Here is a 19485-nt window from a genome sequence, read left to right as displayed (position 1 = left end):
CGGAATACATTCAGGAGCAGATTCTCTATAATTAATCTCTAAACACTAGAGAGACTTGGGAAATAAATGTGTTACTCTGGGACGTAGATTTATCAAACATCTAAAAACTGTATGGGCAGATTTAGAGCTCACCACAAAATATTTCTATTAATTTTCTATAAATTCCTATGGAATTTTTAGAAGATTATCTATCAAATGATGAACTCTAAATTTAACACATTAATAAACATGCTTCTAAAAATCCCACAAGAATCAATAGAAAGTGGGTGAATTTTTCTGTGGTGAGCTCTAATTTGCCCCTAAAGCTTGAAAAATCCCAAAGGGGTTTTTTTTTTTTTTTTTTTTTAGGGATGCACCAAATCCACTATTTTGGATTCGGCCGAACCCCCGAATCCTTTGCAAAAGATTCGGCCAAATACTGAACCTAATTTGCATATGCAAATTAGAGGTGGGAAGGGAAAAGCATTTTTTACTTCCTTGTTTCGTGACAAAAAGGCAAGTGATTTCCCTTCCCCCCTAATTTGCAAATGCAAATTAATATTTGGATTCAGTTTGGCCGGGCAGAAGGGTTCGGCCGAATCCGAATCCTGCTGAAAAAGGCCGTCAGTGTTGCTGTGTATCTGATTTATTGCAGCTATATCCATGCATGGCATTGATCAGTCTCCCCAGTGAAATTTTATGGAGATGTGAAAATAGAGGACCAACCTTTCTTTCCTTCGATGCCATAAGTTTGGCTTCATTTTCCTCCTCCTTCTTCTTCTGCATATCATCATACACATTGTCATACTCATACACCGTGGAGTCTTCTTCCAGAGCTTTCTGGATCTCAAGCTTGGTCTTCAATTAAAAACGTTGCATAAATATTTTGACAGTTTATGAAATAAATCCATGCTACTAAAAGCATGGAAGATGCCCAATAGTCAAGAGGTGTTTGTTAAAGATGTAAGATTATCTGTCTGGGCTTAAAGAGGTGGTACCGCTTTAAGTTAACTCTTAGTATGTTATAGAATGGCAAATTCTAAGCAACCTTTCAATTGGTCTTCACTATTTTTTCTCTTTTTTCAATTACAGGGAGTCCTCGATTTACATACACCCGACTTACAATACAACTCATACTTACATACAGAGGCTATTATAGTATTGTACTATGGTTTGCTTGGCCTTTATTAGCATTTTGCTTTAATAAACCACCTGCCCCAATCCCCTCTGATGTGTGTTGTCTACTGCGGAGTACAGAAAGGTAAAAATAAATACTATGTTAAGAGAGACATCCAAGTTGCATTTAATAAGTAAATGTATATGTTTCAACTTACATTCAAATTCAACTTACGAACAAACCCACAGACCCTATCTCGTACGTAACCCGGGGACTGCCTGTTTTTAGATGGGGCCAGTGACCCCCATCATTTACAAAGGCTCTGTAAGGCTACAAATGTATTGTTATTGCTACTTTGTTAAACTCATTTTCTATTCAGGCCTCTTCTATTCATATTCAAGTCTCTTATTCAAATCAGTGCATGGTTGCTAGGATAATTTGGGCCCTAGCAAACAGGTTGCTATAACTCCAAACTGGAAAGCTGCTGAATAAAAAGCTAAATACCTGCATATCACAATTATTCATTGGCATTTTGTATAAAATGTTACACCTGAATAAACAGAAATTTAAAAAAAAAAAAGCTAAATACCTCAAAAATAATAAATAAAAAAAAAAAAGAAAACCAATTGCAAATTACCTCACTCTCACAATATCACTGTCCTCATCATACTAAAAGTTAACTCAAAGGTAAACCTAATTCATTTTTACTTCTTGAGGTAAGTTAGCACAATCAGTGAACTCTCAGGCCCAGCCATAGGACCTTAGTGTTTCTGACTGACCTGTATGGAGAACGCACTATTTATGGCAGATGTGCGAACTTAAAATTATATCACTTTAACTTCCACCTACTCTTCTTTCAATATGTTGATCTAATCTAATCACTTGCAGTTACTATAGCCCATTTGCAAAGAGCCTAACTATTGAATTTAGGGTTAAAATAAGAAAAAAAGAATGCACTCTTTTAAAAAAAAAAAATAGAAAATAAATATCTCAATATCCTGCTTAGCCGTTTGTTTTTAGGAAATAGGAAATTAACCGAAAGCTTCTTTGCTCTTCCCTGCAAGATTATCCAGTAAATATATTTACCTGCTTCATTACACGTTTCTTTAAGGATTCCTTCTGCAGGCTCTCTCCGACAGATGTCTGATAAAAGAGAACAATAGTATAATTAGGCTATACAAATAGATGGCAGCGTGTGTAAATAAGATGTCATATTAATAATACTGCACTTTGAGACACATACAAGTACGATCATTCACATTGAAACAGAGCTGTCAGCAGGGATCACCTGTTGTTTATTTTCCATAAATGTACCTTACAGTTCAACCCATTTATTTAGGCAGAAACTGCAACAAAATCCTTAGGGCTAATAATTCCATTAAACAACATTAATTCCCCAAATAGTATTCTGATTTACAATCTACCCCCATTGTGATGTTGGGAAATAAGAAAATGCAAAAAATCCTGAACTTTGTTTAATTTCTACCCCTGCACAGTGGTGCTAGTATATCTTAATTACCTGTGCCTAATAATTCAGTGCTACACATACAAAAGCTTTACATTTTATGTTTCTGCATGTATGTTATATAAAAATGATTAGGTACATAAAATTATTTATGCCCAATACCCATAATATATATATACATATGAACATATGAACATGAGGACACGAATTGGTCTGGTATGAAGCACATGGTTATTTAATGTTTGGTTTTATCACATTTTGTATCATCCTTGAAAAAGGTCCCAACAGGGACCGAAACGGTGGATAATGATGCAATAAAAGATTATTTGTTTTACATCAAAGGGAGTGCTGGTCTATAAAACATTGGTGTATACAAGATAGACTCTGAAGGGCGACTTTGGAAAACTAAGCAACTACTGGAGAGATCATTGCTGCCTGGGCATATCCATTTTTATTATATAATTTTATAATATATAATATTTTGATGTGTAAGGGTAATGGCACACAGGGCTTTTTGTTTACCACAGGCTGCAAAACTCCTACTAGCTATATCAACTCGCATTTGTAATAACGCAATATAAATGGTTAAAAAAAAAAAACCTGTTTGCAAAGGGCAACTGCATCCTTTTCATTTTTGTACCAAGAGTATGAAGTTAAACAAAAACCCACCGCTGCCAAGAAATGTGGAGAATCTGCCAATATGTACGTCAGTTGTAGAATGATGTTAATGCCTCGAGGGAGGCACATATCTGTTCTATATCTTGAGGAAACCTTTTGATAATTATCTAGGTGCCTACATAATGCAAGAGGTCACCATAATTCCACTTTGTGTGTAAGGCCTTTTTGGGGGGGGGGGGTGCAATAAAAGTTTGTAGCAGGTCTAGAAATCCATTTATGCTCTCAAAAAGGTGACCAATAAATGCTGGGGGGGGGCAATTCTTAAACTCGTGGGTCCTGTATAGGGTTGCCACCTTTCCTGGGAAAAATTATCAGCCTTCCTACATTTTTACCTGTCTTCCCCAATCGATAACATCATTTTTACCCTAGTCCTGCGGTTTAGGACTTGTTATCCAGAATACTTGAGACCTGGGGGATTCCCGATAATTAAACTTTAAAATCGCAAAGCCTTTAAGAAATAACTTACCGAAACTACGCTCATCTTTAGAAAAGGCAACACGGCGACGATCAATCGCGCGACGCTCGATTTCTCCTCCCTGGCTATCTCCTATAAGGAAAGCAGGGAGGAGAAAACGAGCGCCACACGATGGATCGCCAGAACGATTTTTGAAGAGGAGAGCAAGCAGAGTTTTGGTAAGTTATTTCTTTAATAACGACTTTGCTATTTTAAAGTTTAAATTTGTCTTGGTGTTGTTTTGCTTTGTTTTTTCGATGTATACTGACAAATTTTTTTGATGTTACTGGTCCTTTAAGTCTACTAGAAAATCATGTAAAGATGAAATAAACCCAATAGGCTGGTTTTGCTTAAAATAAGATTTAATTATATCTTAGTTTGGATCAAGTAGAAGGTACTGTTTTATTATTAAATATTTTTATAAATTTTGAATAAAATGGAGTCTATGGGAACCTTTCTGTAATTTGGAGCTTTCTGGATAATGGGTTTCCAGATAAGTGATCCCATACCTGTATTGTGAACTAACAAAAGTTTGCAAGGCATTGTGAGGCATTGTTTCTACAGACTGACAAATGAAGAAGGAAAAATGACAGACAAGAACTGCTTTTAGTTGCAATTTATGTCAAATAATATAATGATTGAATTGTTAAAATCAAAATATATTGGATAGTGATTTGAAAATTACACTTTTCTTTCATTATGCAAAGAAAACACATTGGGGGGGATATCCTTTTAAAATGTAAAAAAAAATGTGGTCCTTTAAGATGTGAGACTGGTGAGATACAGCCTACTTTATACTTTACAAGCAATTAAAAATGCTTAATGGATTGGTTCACCTTCAGGTTAAGTTTTAGTATGTTATAAAATATATTTTAGCAACTTTTCAATTGGTCCTCATCTTTTAATAGCTGTTGAATTATTTGCCTTCCTCTTCCAACTCTTTCCAGCTCTCAAATGGGGGTCACTGACCCCAGCTGCCAAACAAGTAAGGCTACAATTTTATGGTTATTGATACTACTTATGTTTCTACTTAGGCCCTCACACATTTATATTCCTTCCACTCTATCAAACCACTGCCTGGTTGCTATTAAAAATAGGATCCTAGAAACCAGATAGTTGCTAAAATTTCAAACTGGAGAGCTGCAGAACAAAAAGCGAAATAATTCAAAAGTAGGGTTGCACCGAATCCACTATTTTGGATTCGGCCGAATCCCCGAATCGTTGGTGAAAGATTCAACTGAATACCGAACCGAATCCAAAACCTAATTTGCATATGCAAATTAGGGTCAGAAAAGGAAAAAGTGGGGGGAAAAATCTTATTTTGTGACGTGATTTCCCTACCCGCCCCTAATTTTACATATGCAAATTAAGATTCGGTTTGGCCAGGCACAAGGATTCGGCCGAATCCGAATCCTGCTCAAAAAGGCAGAATCCTGCCCGAATACCGAACCGAATCCTGGATTCGGTGCATCCCTATTTATTTATTTATTAAAGTTCGAGCTGTGTTTTTCACAAAAATTAGAGTTTTCGAGTTAATGTTTTTGGTCAAAAATAACTTGAATTTTTCGAGATTTATTAAACCCTGACTCTGGAAATAGCTTGAATCTGAAAATACACCATCTAAAGCCTCTCGAGGTCATGTAGGAGTCGATGGCAGAGGTCCCTTGAACCATATGAACATGTTTATAGCCTTCATGATGTTCAAGTTGAAAACTTGATTAATTCAAGTTTTCGGTTTCGCAGAATCAAGTTTTTTCAATTCGAGTTTTTTCTTTAATAAGAAGCCATTTGAGTTGTGAGTTAATTTGAGGTATAAAAAAAAACGACCCCCTTAAAGTTAATTTAAAGGTGAACAACCCCCTTTAAAAATAAGCAAAGAAGTAAAAAAAAAACATAATTTTCCCATTAATTCATCAAAAAGTGTAAAGAGGAGCGGGAAAGGCAAGATTATAATGATCTGCTGATGATATCTGCGTCTGTTCTCAGATATCCTCTAACGTGCTGCATGATGAGAGCCAGACAAACACAGCAGAAATGCAAAGAAAACAGGCAATGCCCTGAGCCTGCTTTACATCTGTCTATAATGACAAAGCCTTATCTGAGTAAATCTCCATGCTCGGCTGCAACATGAGCACAAAAGTCCAGGCACTGATAGGAACTGATATGAACATGTTTTTAAGTGGTTTAAATTGAAGAGGTGAGGCTTGCATGTGTTCTGTTACATAAGCCCTACAGCGTTTAGATCACCACAGACAGATGACAAACTGATACAATAGTCTGTGCCATTAGAGATGGGCAAAATAATAACAATAGCTTTAAAAATCATGTCTATTAAATGATTAGTTCTAAGCTACCATCCAAAATGCATTATAAAGGGGTTGTTCACCTTTAAATTAACATTTAATATGATGTTGTAGAGTGATATTCTCAGACAATTTGCAATTGGTTTTCATTTTTTATTATTTGTGTTTTTTTAGTTATTTAGCTTTTCATTCTGCAGCTCTCCATATTGTAATTTCAGCAATCTGGTTGCTAGGGTCCAAACTACCCTAGGAAACCATGCATTAATTTGAATAAAAGACTGGAATATGAATAGGAAAAGGGCCGGAATAGAAAGATGAGTAATAAAAAGTAGCAATAACAATATATGTGTAGCCTTACAGGTAGGGATGGGCGAATTTGACCCGTTTAGTTTCGCCAAAATTCGCCGCAGGCGAAATGTCGCAGACGCCCGCTTAAAGTCTATGGGTGTCAAAAAAATTTTGTCGCACGCCACCATACAAGTCTATGGGCGTCTTGCTTTTAGACAGGCTCAGTGACCCCCATTTGAAAGCTGGGAAATGTTAGATGAAGAAGACAATTTAAAAAAAAAATGTATAAAAAAAAAAGAAGACCAATTGAAATGTTGCTTAGAACTGGCCATTCTATAACATACTAAAAGTTCAATTAAAGGTAAACCACCACTTTAAGCATACATATTCAAGTTATTTGCAAATGAAGCAGCATCTGTCTCACTGTTTACATTCTCTGCACTCCTGGCTCAGACTCCTGAAACAGCGTTGCAAACCAGCTGATTAAAACGGATTAAAAGACCTGGAGGAGAAATGGTTCCTGTTACATTGTTTTAGGAGTCATGGAAGAGAATGGGACAGAGGCAGGTTTCTGCTACAATTACATTTTAAAATAACTTAAACCACTGAAAATGGCTTCTATATATACCTTGGGGAATTGCTTGGAACTATGCAAAAAATAAATAAATGAATAAATCTAGGGTGAATAACCCATTCTAAGTCAGTTTGAAGTTCGTTTTTATTTTTTGTGTTTTAATATCTTAATATTTTTATGTTTTTATGTTCAGTTAGTAGGTTTGGAGTATCAATTGCTGTCTGGTTGCTATTGCTAATTAGGGCTAAACGGGTATGGGATCCGTTATACGGAAACCCATTATCCAGAAAGTAGGGATGCACCGAATCCAGGATTCTGTTCGGGATTCGGCCTTTTTCAGCAGTATTCGGCCGAAACCTGCTGCCTGGCCGAACAGAACCCGAATCCTAATTTGCATATGCAAATTAGGGACGGGGAGAGAAATCATGTGACAAGTAAATTTTTTCCCCTTCCCATCCTAATTTGCATATGCAAATTAGGGGTTGGGTTCGGTTCGGCCGAATACAAAATAGTGGATTCAGTGCATCCCTACCAGAAAGCTTTCTTCCACACAATCCAAATTTTTAAAAATGATTTCCTTTTTAATAATAAAACAGTACCTTGTACTTGATCCCAACTAAGATATAATTAATCCTTATTGGAGGCAAAACCAGTTGATTTCCTAGTAGACCTAAAGGAGAACTAAACACTAAAAATGAATGAGACTAAAAATGCCATATTTTATATATTGAACTTATTGCACCAGCCTAAAGTTTCAGTATCTCAATAGCAGCAATGATACAGGACTTCAAACTTGTCACAGGGGGTCACCATCTTGGAAAGTGTCTGTGACACTCACATGCTCAGTGGGCTCTGAGCAGCTGTTGAGAAGCTAAGCTTAGGGGTCGTCACAAATTATCCAGCAGAAAATTAGGTTTGTCTGTAATATAAGCTGATGTTACAGGACTGATTATTAAATTCTGATGCTAGTTGCACTGGTTTCTGTGCTGCCATGTAGTAATTATCTGTATTAATTACTAATTAGCCTTATATTGTGACATTTCTATTCTATGTGTACTGTATATTGTGAGTGGGACCCTAAGCTCAGTAAGTGACAGCAGCACAGAGCATGTGCAGTGAATCAGCAGAAAAGAAGATGGGGAGCTACTGGGGCATCTTTGGAGACACAGGTCATTACTGCTAAAGGGCTGTAGTTGCCTTGGGCTGGTACAGAAGCCCAAAACATAATGTACAACATTTCTAGCTACTTCTTTAGTTACGCTTTAGTTCTCCTTTAAGGTATGAAAATCCAAATTAAACAAAAAAAGATCCATTATCCAGAAACCCCCAGGTCCTGAGCATTATTGTAACCTGTATTAATATACAGTAGAACCTCAATTTTACATCACCTGATTTTAAGTTTTACCTCATTTAACAGTCGTTTTGTGGTATATATTATGCATAATACATTTCGCTTATTTTACATTTTCCTGGATTTTACACCATTTTTATTCTGGTCCCCTGAAAACCGTAAAAATGGGGGTTCCACTGTAGGCCTTATTTTCTTCAATAAAGAAAAACCCATACACGGTTAAGATGGCCATGCAAATTAAAGGTTCAGTAACATCAATTTAAAAAAATAAATAAATTGTTAGCATAGAACGAAAAAAAACACAGACAAATTAAACTTTTAAATCGAAGTCTTTATTAAGAAATAACTTATCGAAACTCCGCTTGCCCTCCTCTTCAGAAAAGGCGATCCATCATGCGCCGCTCGACTTGGCTATCTCCTATAAGGAAAGCAGGGAGGAGAAATCGAGTGCCGCACGATGGATCGCCTTTTCTGAAGAGGAGCGGAGTTTCGATAAGTTATTTCTTAATAAAGACTTATCGATTTAAAAGTTTAATTTGTCTTTGTTGTTTTTTTTTCCTTCTATACCAACGAAGATTCTCTAATCAAGTGGATTTGTGCCCTATTTGGCTGCATTTATTCTGGGACAAATCAGGTTGATTCAATTGTTTGTCTTACAGGTCAAATCCAGTCCATAATCCATCATTACTTATGTCCCTTACACGGAGGAATTAACTCTTGCATTGCATACTGCCACCACACAGAAACGCAAGAGTAACTGTTTATATTCTGACCCCCATCAGAATATTTACTCTCCCTTGCCTTAAGCAAAGAGATGATGCTAAAAAACAGATGCACCTGCCACTTGTTTGGCTAGAGCGGAACCTGTAAAGAAGTGCGGGGAACACAAAGAGCTCCCTGTCAGAAGCTTCTAGAGACAATTTCCTGTTGTGCCGCAGCCACTGATAGATTAGGATTCTCTGCACCTTTTATATTGTTCTTGCTTATCAACAGGTCTTTCATTAAATGTTTTTCAGACCGGCAACAAATGGACTGTGTCTGTTTGTACCTACTAAAGCTTTTCTTTTCAGGGTACAAGGTATGAATTAAAGGATATTATTCAAATTAACCCTTGTTGCTTGAGCTGTGAAATATGGACTAAAAGCACACGGATTAACATGTCAAACATGTCTCTGATTAAAGGTACTAACACGCAATGTGCAAGGCACAAAACAAGAACACTGGCACACCGGTGGGAGAATTCAGAATATCATAGTAGGGGTGTCTGTATATGTTTTGCAGCACAGAAAAGGCACTATTAATAATGCCGACATACCTTTTAATGGCATCTTCTTAACGGGGTCCTCCACCAGAAATTTTTTTTTTTAATAATTCTAAGCAATTTTCTATTACATATTTTAATGATTTTAAAGCTATTTGTAAATGGTATTGCTATAGTAGGACAACTGAAAGTGGCAAACTACTTTTTCATCAATTATAATTTAGATAGTAAGATAATTTAGATATGGTATTTCAGCAAAGTTTTGAAAGCATTCAGTTCTTTCTTAAAAGCAAAAACATTGGATTTTGTACGTCCCTAGACCTGTTATCCAGAATGCTTGACCCCTGGGGTTTTCAAGACAATGGATCTTTCTGTAATTTGGATCTTCATACCTTAAGTCTACTAGAAAATCATGTAGGGGATTATTTATCAAAGCACAACTGGAATGGTTTCTAAATTGAGAAAAAAATTGTGTGGAAAAAACTTGAATCAGAGAGTTTGGGGTTAACAATCCTAAAACTCTTATTGATCGAATTCTCAGCAAAAAAAAATAAAAAATAAAAAACTCGAAAACCCTCTGAAAAAAAACTCAGCGGCTATTGACATCTTCAAATGTTTCAAGGGACCTCTGCCATTGAATTCTACCTGACCTAACAGGTTTTAGATGATGTATTTTCGGATTCAAGCTTTTTCCGAGGTCAGGATATAATAAAACTTGAAAAATTGTATTTGCTTTAACCCAAAAAAAATCTATTTTTGACTGTAAAATAACCTGGAAAACAAGTTTTCTCGGAAAAACACAACTCGAATATTAATAAGTCTGCCCTTAAATAACGCCATTAGAATTGTTCTACGACTAATAAAGATTAATTATATATTAGTTTGGAGCAAGTACAAGGCACCGTACTTGAAATAAATTTCATTATTGCAGAGAAAAAAAAAATGAAAATTTGGATAAAATGAGTCTATGGGAGACATCAAAAAAGAAGGACGGCACTCCGGTACATGGAATATGCTTTTATTCCAGATACATACAAAGATCCAACGCCCTACGCGTTTCGGGAATCACTCCCTTAATCATAGGCATGGGAGACAGCCTATCCTTAATTCAGAGCTTTCTAGATAATGGTTTTCCAGATAACAGAATCCATACCTGTACAGGTAAAATAGACCAATTTTTTTTATCCTGGCTTTAGCCTGCTGAGTTGATATTATAAATAAATGTGGATACTATCCACTCTTCATTCAAAACAGGTGACTACAACGGTGCAATGAAAAAAACTGAAAATACCTGTCCCCATTTTTAGAAAGTATCCACTAAAAGAACAATTTCCGTTAGAAAAGGAAGCAGCTGTGACAAGGAAGGCCATACTGACCACTGCAGTTCTCTTCTCCAAGAAGAACATGGAAATAAATACCATAAATGTAAAAAGGTCTTGGAGCCATATTCTTTGGAATAATGCAGGGAATTCTTTAGACAAAAATGCATCTCACCAAGGTATGCAGAGTTTTTCTACCTTCAATAAACTACCTAGACCCACTGAGACAGGGAGCTGAATAGGTTTTCTGATTGAATGCTCTCTTTAGAGTTAATTATATTTTGTACTGTTTTTCTACAGAATGTACCCAGTTGTTTTTTTTAAACTATGTGGACACTTTGGGGGTAATTCGAGTTTTTTAAGTACAAAATCCAAAATGTTTGTGAAAAAAAAACACCACATTTTTTGGAATTTATTATACCCAGAGGATGGAAAAAGTCAGAATCCGAAAAAAATCAGCATATCTCAGACCTGCTGAGGTTGTATATAAGTCAATGGGAGAAGTCCTGAAGATACCCTGATCTGCGCTCGGTTTCCAGCAAAAACCAGATTTCATGGTTTTTGGACAAAAATCGAAAACGTAAAAAAATTGTACGTTTTGACTTTTCGGACGATTTTCAAATTTTTTCACCAACTGGAAATTCAGGAAAATGTATTGAGAAATAAAGGGAAATAACCTGTGCGGATTTGGTCGGAGTATATTTCAGAAAACAATGAGATAAATTCGGTCTTTGATGAATAACCCCCATAGTCTTCAAATAGGTTTAAACTGAAAAAAAAAACTGGAAACCGTGATCATGGCCTTCACAGCAACCATGTTCAAATAAGCTACATCTATACCTATACGGCCAGCAATCCAGACATATTCATTTGTTTTAATAGATATTAAATTTTCCTTGCTCCTACACTTAAACGCACAATCTGGCATTTTTGGCGCATATTAGCATTTATGTAACAGGTAAGCATATTACAGTGAAGCTTATTTGAGATTTTTATGACACATTTTAACTTGTAATAACTTGGCATAAACCTACTACATACTATTTATGGACCATTCAGATAAAGGGTATGCCAATCTGCTTTTATTTAAAATCCCTACCATAAAAACAGGTTTCTTGTTCTGTCAGAAAAATAAACAAATATGTCCTATGAGTACATGTATGGGACCTGTTATCCTGAATGCTCGTGACCTAGGGTTTTCCCAATAATGGATCTTTCTATAATTTGGATCTTCACAGTTTAAATCAGGTGAACAACCCCTTTAAGTCTACTAGAAAATCATGTAAACATTAAATAACCCAAATAGGCTGGTTTTGCCTCCAATAAGGATTAATCATATTTTAGTTTGGATTAAAGGGCATGTAAAGTCTAAAATAAAATAAAGCTAGAAAGGCTGTATTTTGTATACTAAATATAAACATGAAATTACTGCACCACAAGCCTAATCAAACAAATAATTTATGCTTTCAAAGTTGGCCACAGGGGGCTGTCATCTTGTAACTTTGTAAAACATCTTTGCAAGACTAAGACTGTGCACATGCTCAGTGTGGTCTGGGCTGCTTAGGGATCGTCATAAACAAAGTAAGGCAGGGGCTCCCCCTGCTGTTCATAAGTATGATTGTTTCCCTGCTCAGCAGTTAGGGACCATCTGACAATTCCTATCCATAGCAGTAAATGAAGGGAGAATTTCACTGCATACAGTCAGGTTTCTTATAAAAACGGTACGCATTTTTTAATTGAAGTATATTGGAGATAGGTTTCTTTTCATTAAAGAAAGTAAAAATGGGATGGGATTTTGCCTTTACATGCCCTTTAAGTACAAGCTACTGTTTTATTATTACAGAGAAAAAGGAAATTGTTTTTTATCATTTGGATTATTTGGATAAAATGTAATCTGTAATTCTGAGCTTTCTGGATAACGGGTTTCCGGATAACGGAAACCAGTACCTGTACCAGGAAAAAGCTCCCCTCATGCCAGAGCAAAGCCAGTAATTCTTACCTCCATATGTAATAAAAGGTACTACATTTGCCCATGTGCAGTAACCCATAGAAACCAATGGCCATCCAAAACGACACTACTTTACTCAATATTCAAATGACCATAAACACTTTGACAGAAGCAGGCAGCTGGGGCTGACAGAGAGACTTTCTTGACATGAAGCCGTAGAAGTAGTAGCCTAGTGTGTAAGGAGTCTTTCAGTCAATGAAATGAAGGACCTGAATACCGACATATTGGTGGAGGAGTTAAGAAATATAAGTCCAAAAAAAAAAAAAACAGAATTGCCTGAAAACCAGATGGCTCCTCACATTGTTAGTGCATGTAATATTTATGTATTATACATAATCCTGGGGAAGAAGGAGAAATATTTATCACATATGTGTCTGTTGTACTGAAAGCAGAATGGGGCCAAGAGGAATGCAAAAATCATTGTTTACTTAAATTTACTTAACTCGGAAGTCCAAATATTCACAAATCGCTACACATTTGAAGCATATTATAGCTAATCCCAGTAACATACAGAAATAAGGGACCAAAAAAAAAAAAAAAAAAAAAAAAGAGGCTCATTTATCACAGATGTATTGTTAGAGATAGTATCCAAGAAGTGATTCATGCTATAACCAAAGCCAAACGGTCTTCAATGTACAGAGGAAATGGTTACTCTAGGATATAAAGAGCAAGCTTTGGATGGAAGGCGTGTGAATATCAGTGGACGTCTTAAAACAGTAGTATCAATGGAAACGATTCTTGTATCAGCTTTAATCAGTCCTTTAAATTAACTTTTAGTATGATGTAGAGAGTGATATTCTGAGACAATTTTCAACCGGGTTTTATTTTTTATTATTTGTGGTTTTTGAGTTATAGGACATTTTATTCAGCAGCTCTGAGGTTTGCAGTTTCAGCAATCTGGTTGCTAGGGTCCAAATTATCCTAGCAACCATGCACTTACTTGAACAAAAGACTGGGCTATTAGGACGGCCTGAATAGAAAGAGGAGTCAAAAAATTTGAAAAGCTGGACAGAAGACGGCAAATAATTAAAAAAAACTATTAAAAATACAAAAAAAAAACAAAGGAAAAGTTGCTTATAAGTTGTCAGCTAGGGAACCATCAATAGTACTTCACTACCTGTATATTGCATATTTGCAATATGAACATTTGGTGAAAATAATCCAGTTAACATATACAGGTATGGGACCAGTTATTCAGTGGGACCTGGGGTTTTCCGGATAACGGATCTTTCCGTTATTAGGATCTTCATACTTTAAGTCTACTAGAAAATCATGTAAACATTACATAAACCCAACAGGCTGGTTTTGCTTCCAACAAGGATTAATTATATCTTAGTTTGGATCAAGTACAAGCTACTGTTTTATTATTACAGAGAAAAAAGGAAAATTTTTAAATTTTATTATTTGAATAAAAGAGAGTCTATGGGAGACAATCTTTCTGTAATTCTGCATTTTCTGGATAATGGGTTTCCGGATAACAGGTCCCATACCTGTACCTACGTTCTTCGACACTCATCTACTATTTCCTTTTTTGGAACAGGCATGAGAAAATCTGAAAGTCAGATGTAGCTTAGAGGCCATCAGCAGACTAAACAGACAAATGCTGTTTGGCTTAAATAGCCAAATTGGGCAATATCTTACATACCTTATATCAGTGAGTGGGGCAATAAAGAAATCAGGCCTTGTTCCAATAACACCTCCCTTAAAAGAAAAGTTCAGTGTGAGAAAAGAAAAAAAAAAAAAAAAATAGTGAGCAAATTAGGGATGCACCGAATCCAGGATTCGGTTCGGTATTCGGCCGAATCTTTCGTGAAGGATTCTGGGGTTCGGCTGAATCCGAAAAGTGGATTTGGTGCATCCCTAAGCAAAATAAGCAATGTTTCTAATATAGTTGGTTAGCCAAAAATGTAATGTATAACGGCTGAAGTGACTGGATGTCTAACATAATAGCCAGAACACTACTTGCTTTTCAGCTCTCTAACTCTGAGTTAGTCAGCAAGGGGCCTACATGGGACATAAGTGTTCAGTAAGTTTGCAATTGATCCTCAGCATTCTGCTCAGATTCAAAAGCAACAGTTATGACCCATGTGCCTCCCCCTCAAGTCACTGATTGGTTACCAGGCATTAACCAATCAGTGGAAACCAAGAGAGCTGAAAAAAAGGAAGTAGTGTTCTGGCTATTATGTTACACATCCAGTCACTCCGGCCGTTATACATTACATTTTTGGCTAACTAACTATATTAGAAACATTTTTTTATTTTGCACAGCAAAAAACTATTATGCAGTTTTTATTTTTTACACTGAACAATTCCTTGAAAGCATGACAAGTGCTGAAATGGGTTGGTATTTTGGATACAAATTAATTTATGGTTAACTTTTTACCATAACAGGATTAATGGACAGCAAGCAACGATGGGGACATTTAGAATGACTATAAAAACTCAATAATAGTCCCTTTGGCTGACAGAAATAAAACAAAAGCACATATTGGGTTTGTGATCTACCTGCAGCACAAGGAGTCCCTCGGCTGGACATATTACGGTTCATTTATAAATACAACGTCCTTAGGCGCACAGGCTCTTGCCGCTGATAAGTCTCAGGAAATGAATCTCTCCCTAAGCGCTCTCCTTATCTACTGAACTCCTCAAATGAATACCTACCTAATAAAGAATGTGATATTGTGTAAGGGAAAAGGGTGATACCATCGAGCGCTCCATCTGATAAGGTTAGGAAGAGCAGGAGGGCTTATTAACTTTTAGTTTATCCCACTGTTTAAAGGTTTTTAATAAAGGATTGATATGAAAATGCAGGACTTGGTCACCCGGCACCCAACATTTCAGAGATTGCTTTTTGTGATTACAAAAATGAAGGTAAAAGTAGCTCTGTATGGGGTTTCCTATGCAAAACTCCAATATCTCTATTATAAATGTGTGGGTAGCCAACTTTGAAAGCATAAATTATTTGTTTGATTAGGCTTGTGGTGCAGTAAGTTCATGTTTATATTTAGTATACAAAATACAGCATTTCTAGCCTTATTCTATTTTAGACTTTACATGCCCTTAAAGACAAAAAATGCCCTCAATGCACATCATACTAGTTTCTGAGTCTCTGACTTATTTATCTTTTGTGTGCAACTGTTTTTTTGTTTTTTTACATTTGTCCTTGTGATTGTTATTTATTAACATCCGCTAAAGAAAAAGTTGCTTGTTTCTTAACTCAAAACCTGAATTTAAAGAGCAGGTGGCTGGTGGTTAGACATGTGATGGCACAGGTGTGAAATGTACCATATTTTTTTCCCCCAGCAATGTCTTCTGTGACATATTTGTTCTCTGATGAATTACCTAGTGAAGTCTGTATATAGAACTGGCACCAAGCTGAAACTCCTTGCCAATGCACAGGATTATTACTGCATAATAGCGCCCTCTGTTGACGGTTGTAAGTTCCACGCTCTGCTCTAGATTCTGTTTTTATGAATGTCTTGTTACTGGACTGGAGTTTGATCTCAGATGTTCTACACTCCGAGTTTAGGATTCAATGGAATGGAATTTGAACTTTGTAGGATTATTTTGATCAGATATGGCTCTGGAAACATTTTAATGAGATGCCAAAAACAATTAATAATTAGCCATATTATTTTGCAGGCACTTGGGTACAATGTACTGTAATAATGCAACACGTAGCGCCATTAAGTTCCCTTGTAACTATGACAAACACCATAAAGCACAAACCATCCCTTTCAGAACAAAGTTTTAAGCTATTAGTAACGTGAGAAACACTCAAGTTAAAGATTAAATATGACGGTTTTAAAGAGGTTGTTTACCTTTAAATTCACGTTTAGTGTGATGTAGATAGAGTAAAATTTGAGACAATTTGCAGTTGGTTTTCATTTTTTATTATTTGTGGTTTTTGAGTTTTTTAACTTTTTATTCAGCAGCTCTCTAGTTTGCTATTTCAACAATCTGGTTGCTAGGATCCAATTTCCCCTTGGCAACTACATGTTTCATGCTGTATCTAAACCAGAGATCCCCATTCTTTTGAGCCTATGAGCAACATTCAGAAGTAAAAGGAGTTGGGGAGCAACACTAGCATGAAAAATGTTCTTGGGGTGCCAAATAAGTGCTGTGATTGGCCATTTGGTAGCCCCTATGTGGATTGTCAACCTACATTGAGACTCTGTTTGGCAGCGCACCAAGTTTTTATAAAACCAAAACTTGTCTCAAAGTATAGAATTCAAAATAATCACCTGCTATGAGGCCACTGGGAGCAACATACAAGGGTTCGGAGAGCAACATGCTGCTCACGTGCTACTGGTTGGGGATCACGGATCTAGACCTTACTCGTCTATGGATCCTCATTTTTTTATGTTTTTAAGGTAATTTAACTTTTTTATGTTGCAGTTTTCAGGCTTGGAAATTAAATTGAGTCGTTAAATGGTTATTTGTGCAGTACTAAATTAAAGGCATGGCCCATCTTCAAGTTTTCAACTTTTAGTAGGTTATAGAATGGCTAATTCTAAGCAACTTTTCAACTGGTCCTTTTTGTTTTTTTTGTTTTTTTAATTATTTGCCTTCTCCTTCCAGCTTTCAAATGGGGATCACTGACCCAATCTAAAAACAAATGCTCTGAAGCCTAAACTGTATTGTTGTTATTGCTTCTTTTTATTACTCTTCTTTCTATTCATGTCCTATTCATATCCTAGTCTCTTATTCACATCACTGCATGGTTGCTAGGGTAATTTTTACCCTAGCAAACAGATTGCTGAAAGTGCAAACTGGAGAGCTGCTGAATAAAAAGTGAAATAACTCAAAAACCCACATATAAACATATAATAAAAATCAATTGCAAATTGTCTTAGAGTAGGACTCTCTACATGATACTAAAAGTTAATTTAAGGGAGCTAGCACACGGGCAGATTCGGGGAGATTTAGTCGCCTAATCGTCTCTTCTCCAGGGCGACAATGCCTTCCGCCTGCTATAATGAGAAAACGCCAGTGCTAATGCACTCGCAGTGCTTCAATTTCCAAAGTCACCCAAAGTTTCCTCGTGAGGCAACTTCGGGCGACTTTGTAAATCAAAGTGCCGTGAGTGCATTTGTGCTGGCGTTTTCTTATTATAGCAGGCGGAAGGCAGTTCGGGGAGATTGTCGCCCTGCAGAAGAGGTGATTATTCGCCAAGCGTCAATCTCCCCGAATCTGCCCGTGTGCTAGCTCCCTCAAGACAAACAACCTCTTTAAAACCATCATGTTTTTAAAAAAAAAAAAAAAAAAAAAAACCCATCATATTTTAAATAAATTTGAACAACCCCCTTAAAAATAGTTTTGTGAAGGTGAACTAGTAGCCCTTTAAAGTAATAAGAAAAAAAAAAAAAGTGTCCCTGACAATATAACAGCCCATCTATACCACTGAGGTCTGAAGAATGAAGTGTTATTCCAGCAATAACAGCAAGTTTCTTAGCAATATCTGCGAGATCACACGTCACACGCACGGCTTTCTGGTGAGACAAACATCACATCTCTGCTTTGCAGTTTTGGGAAACTGCACAAACCTGGCAAGAGCCCAGGCAATTAATCACCTTTGTTATGACAAAGCAATATCCTTCGCAGATCAGGAGTCCTAAAAAATTGCCCTTTTATCCTCCCCAGATCCTCCCTTTTTCTAAAGTGGAAAGGCACTGCAAAATAAAGGAAAGTGCTAATGTTATATTACCTTAGTGTGCCTTTTTCACACTGCCAGATAATATTAGTGGGAATAGAGTGCAGATCACAAGGACTGACGGGCTTGATTGCTAGAAAACATTTCCCAGAACCATCGTTATCTCTACCTAGAGTAATATTTATCAGTATAGAGCCCCACTGAAGTGCCTTAAATAAGGTATAAAAGTTAAACAAAGTAAAAACATTTCCCTTTTATAAACTGCTTCTCTTGCATGTTTGTAGTCGGACAGAATGAGAAATACATTTACTCCGATTTGTATACAAAGCACGGCAACTGCACCATTGGAAACGAACAGAAATGGCTTTATAAAATATTGTATCAGGAATTCTATATATTAGATCAGAAAAATGCCTTTAAACTAAAAAAATATGGCAATCAACAAACAGGGTGTTATAAATTGCAAATCTGCAATTCAAGATTCCAAATTTTTTATTTTTTTTTGAAAAATGTGATACAGGTATGGGACCCGTTATCCAGAATGCTCAGGCAGAACACGGCTCTTTCTGTAATTTGGCTCTTCATACCATAAAGGGGTGGTTCAGCTTCAAACAACTAGTTGGTTTCAGATAGATCACCAGAAATAACGACTTTTTCCTATGACTTTCTATTTTCTATGTGTGTCCGGTTTTCTAATATTGAAGTATAAATTGTCATCTCTGGGGGGGGGGCACCGACCCTGTAAACTGTTCTACATTTAGTTGATACATTTCTAATCTTTGTCCCTGCTGAGCAGAATCTCTGGGTTTCATTACAGGCAGCTGTTAGACTTGATACAATAGTTTCTAATACTACAGAAATGCTGCTGAGAAATGGATCAACTAAATGTTGCAAAATTGTAACAGTTTAGAGTCTGCGCCTGAATTACTGAGCTGCCAGATTCAAACACCAGAGACACGAACATTCAACTTTAGGGCAAGGCCAGACATGGCGTTTTTATGTTGCGTTTTTTAAAAAAAAAAAAACGCTGGACCT

The 19485-nt window shown here is 36.4% G+C and overlaps 1 protein-coding gene across 1 annotated transcript in view; it reads right to left on the bottom strand.

The window, feature by feature from the left end:
- The window catches only part of nsrp1.L (nuclear speckle splicing regulatory protein 1 L homeolog), a 34970-nt gene that overhangs the window by 5200 nt on the left and 10285 nt on the right, over nucleotides 1-19485 (bottom strand). The window contains exons 3-4 of the mRNA XM_018246084.2: nucleotides 2183-2239; nucleotides 706-837 (exon numbers count right to left, since the gene is read on the bottom strand). Coding sequence (XP_018101573.1) covers nucleotides 706-837; nucleotides 2183-2239 — 189 coding nt within the window. The remainder of the gene's footprint in view (nucleotides 1-705; nucleotides 838-2182; nucleotides 2240-19485) is intronic.

Source organism: Xenopus laevis, chromosome 2L (assembly GCF_017654675.1).
Source record: "Xenopus laevis strain J_2021 chromosome 2L, Xenopus_laevis_v10.1, whole genome shotgun sequence".
NCBI classification, from domain to species: Eukaryota; Metazoa; Chordata; class Amphibia; order Anura; family Pipidae; genus Xenopus; species Xenopus laevis.
The sequence above is the reverse complement of the archived record's forward strand: the minus strand, read 5'-3'. Positions and strand labels throughout refer to the sequence as shown.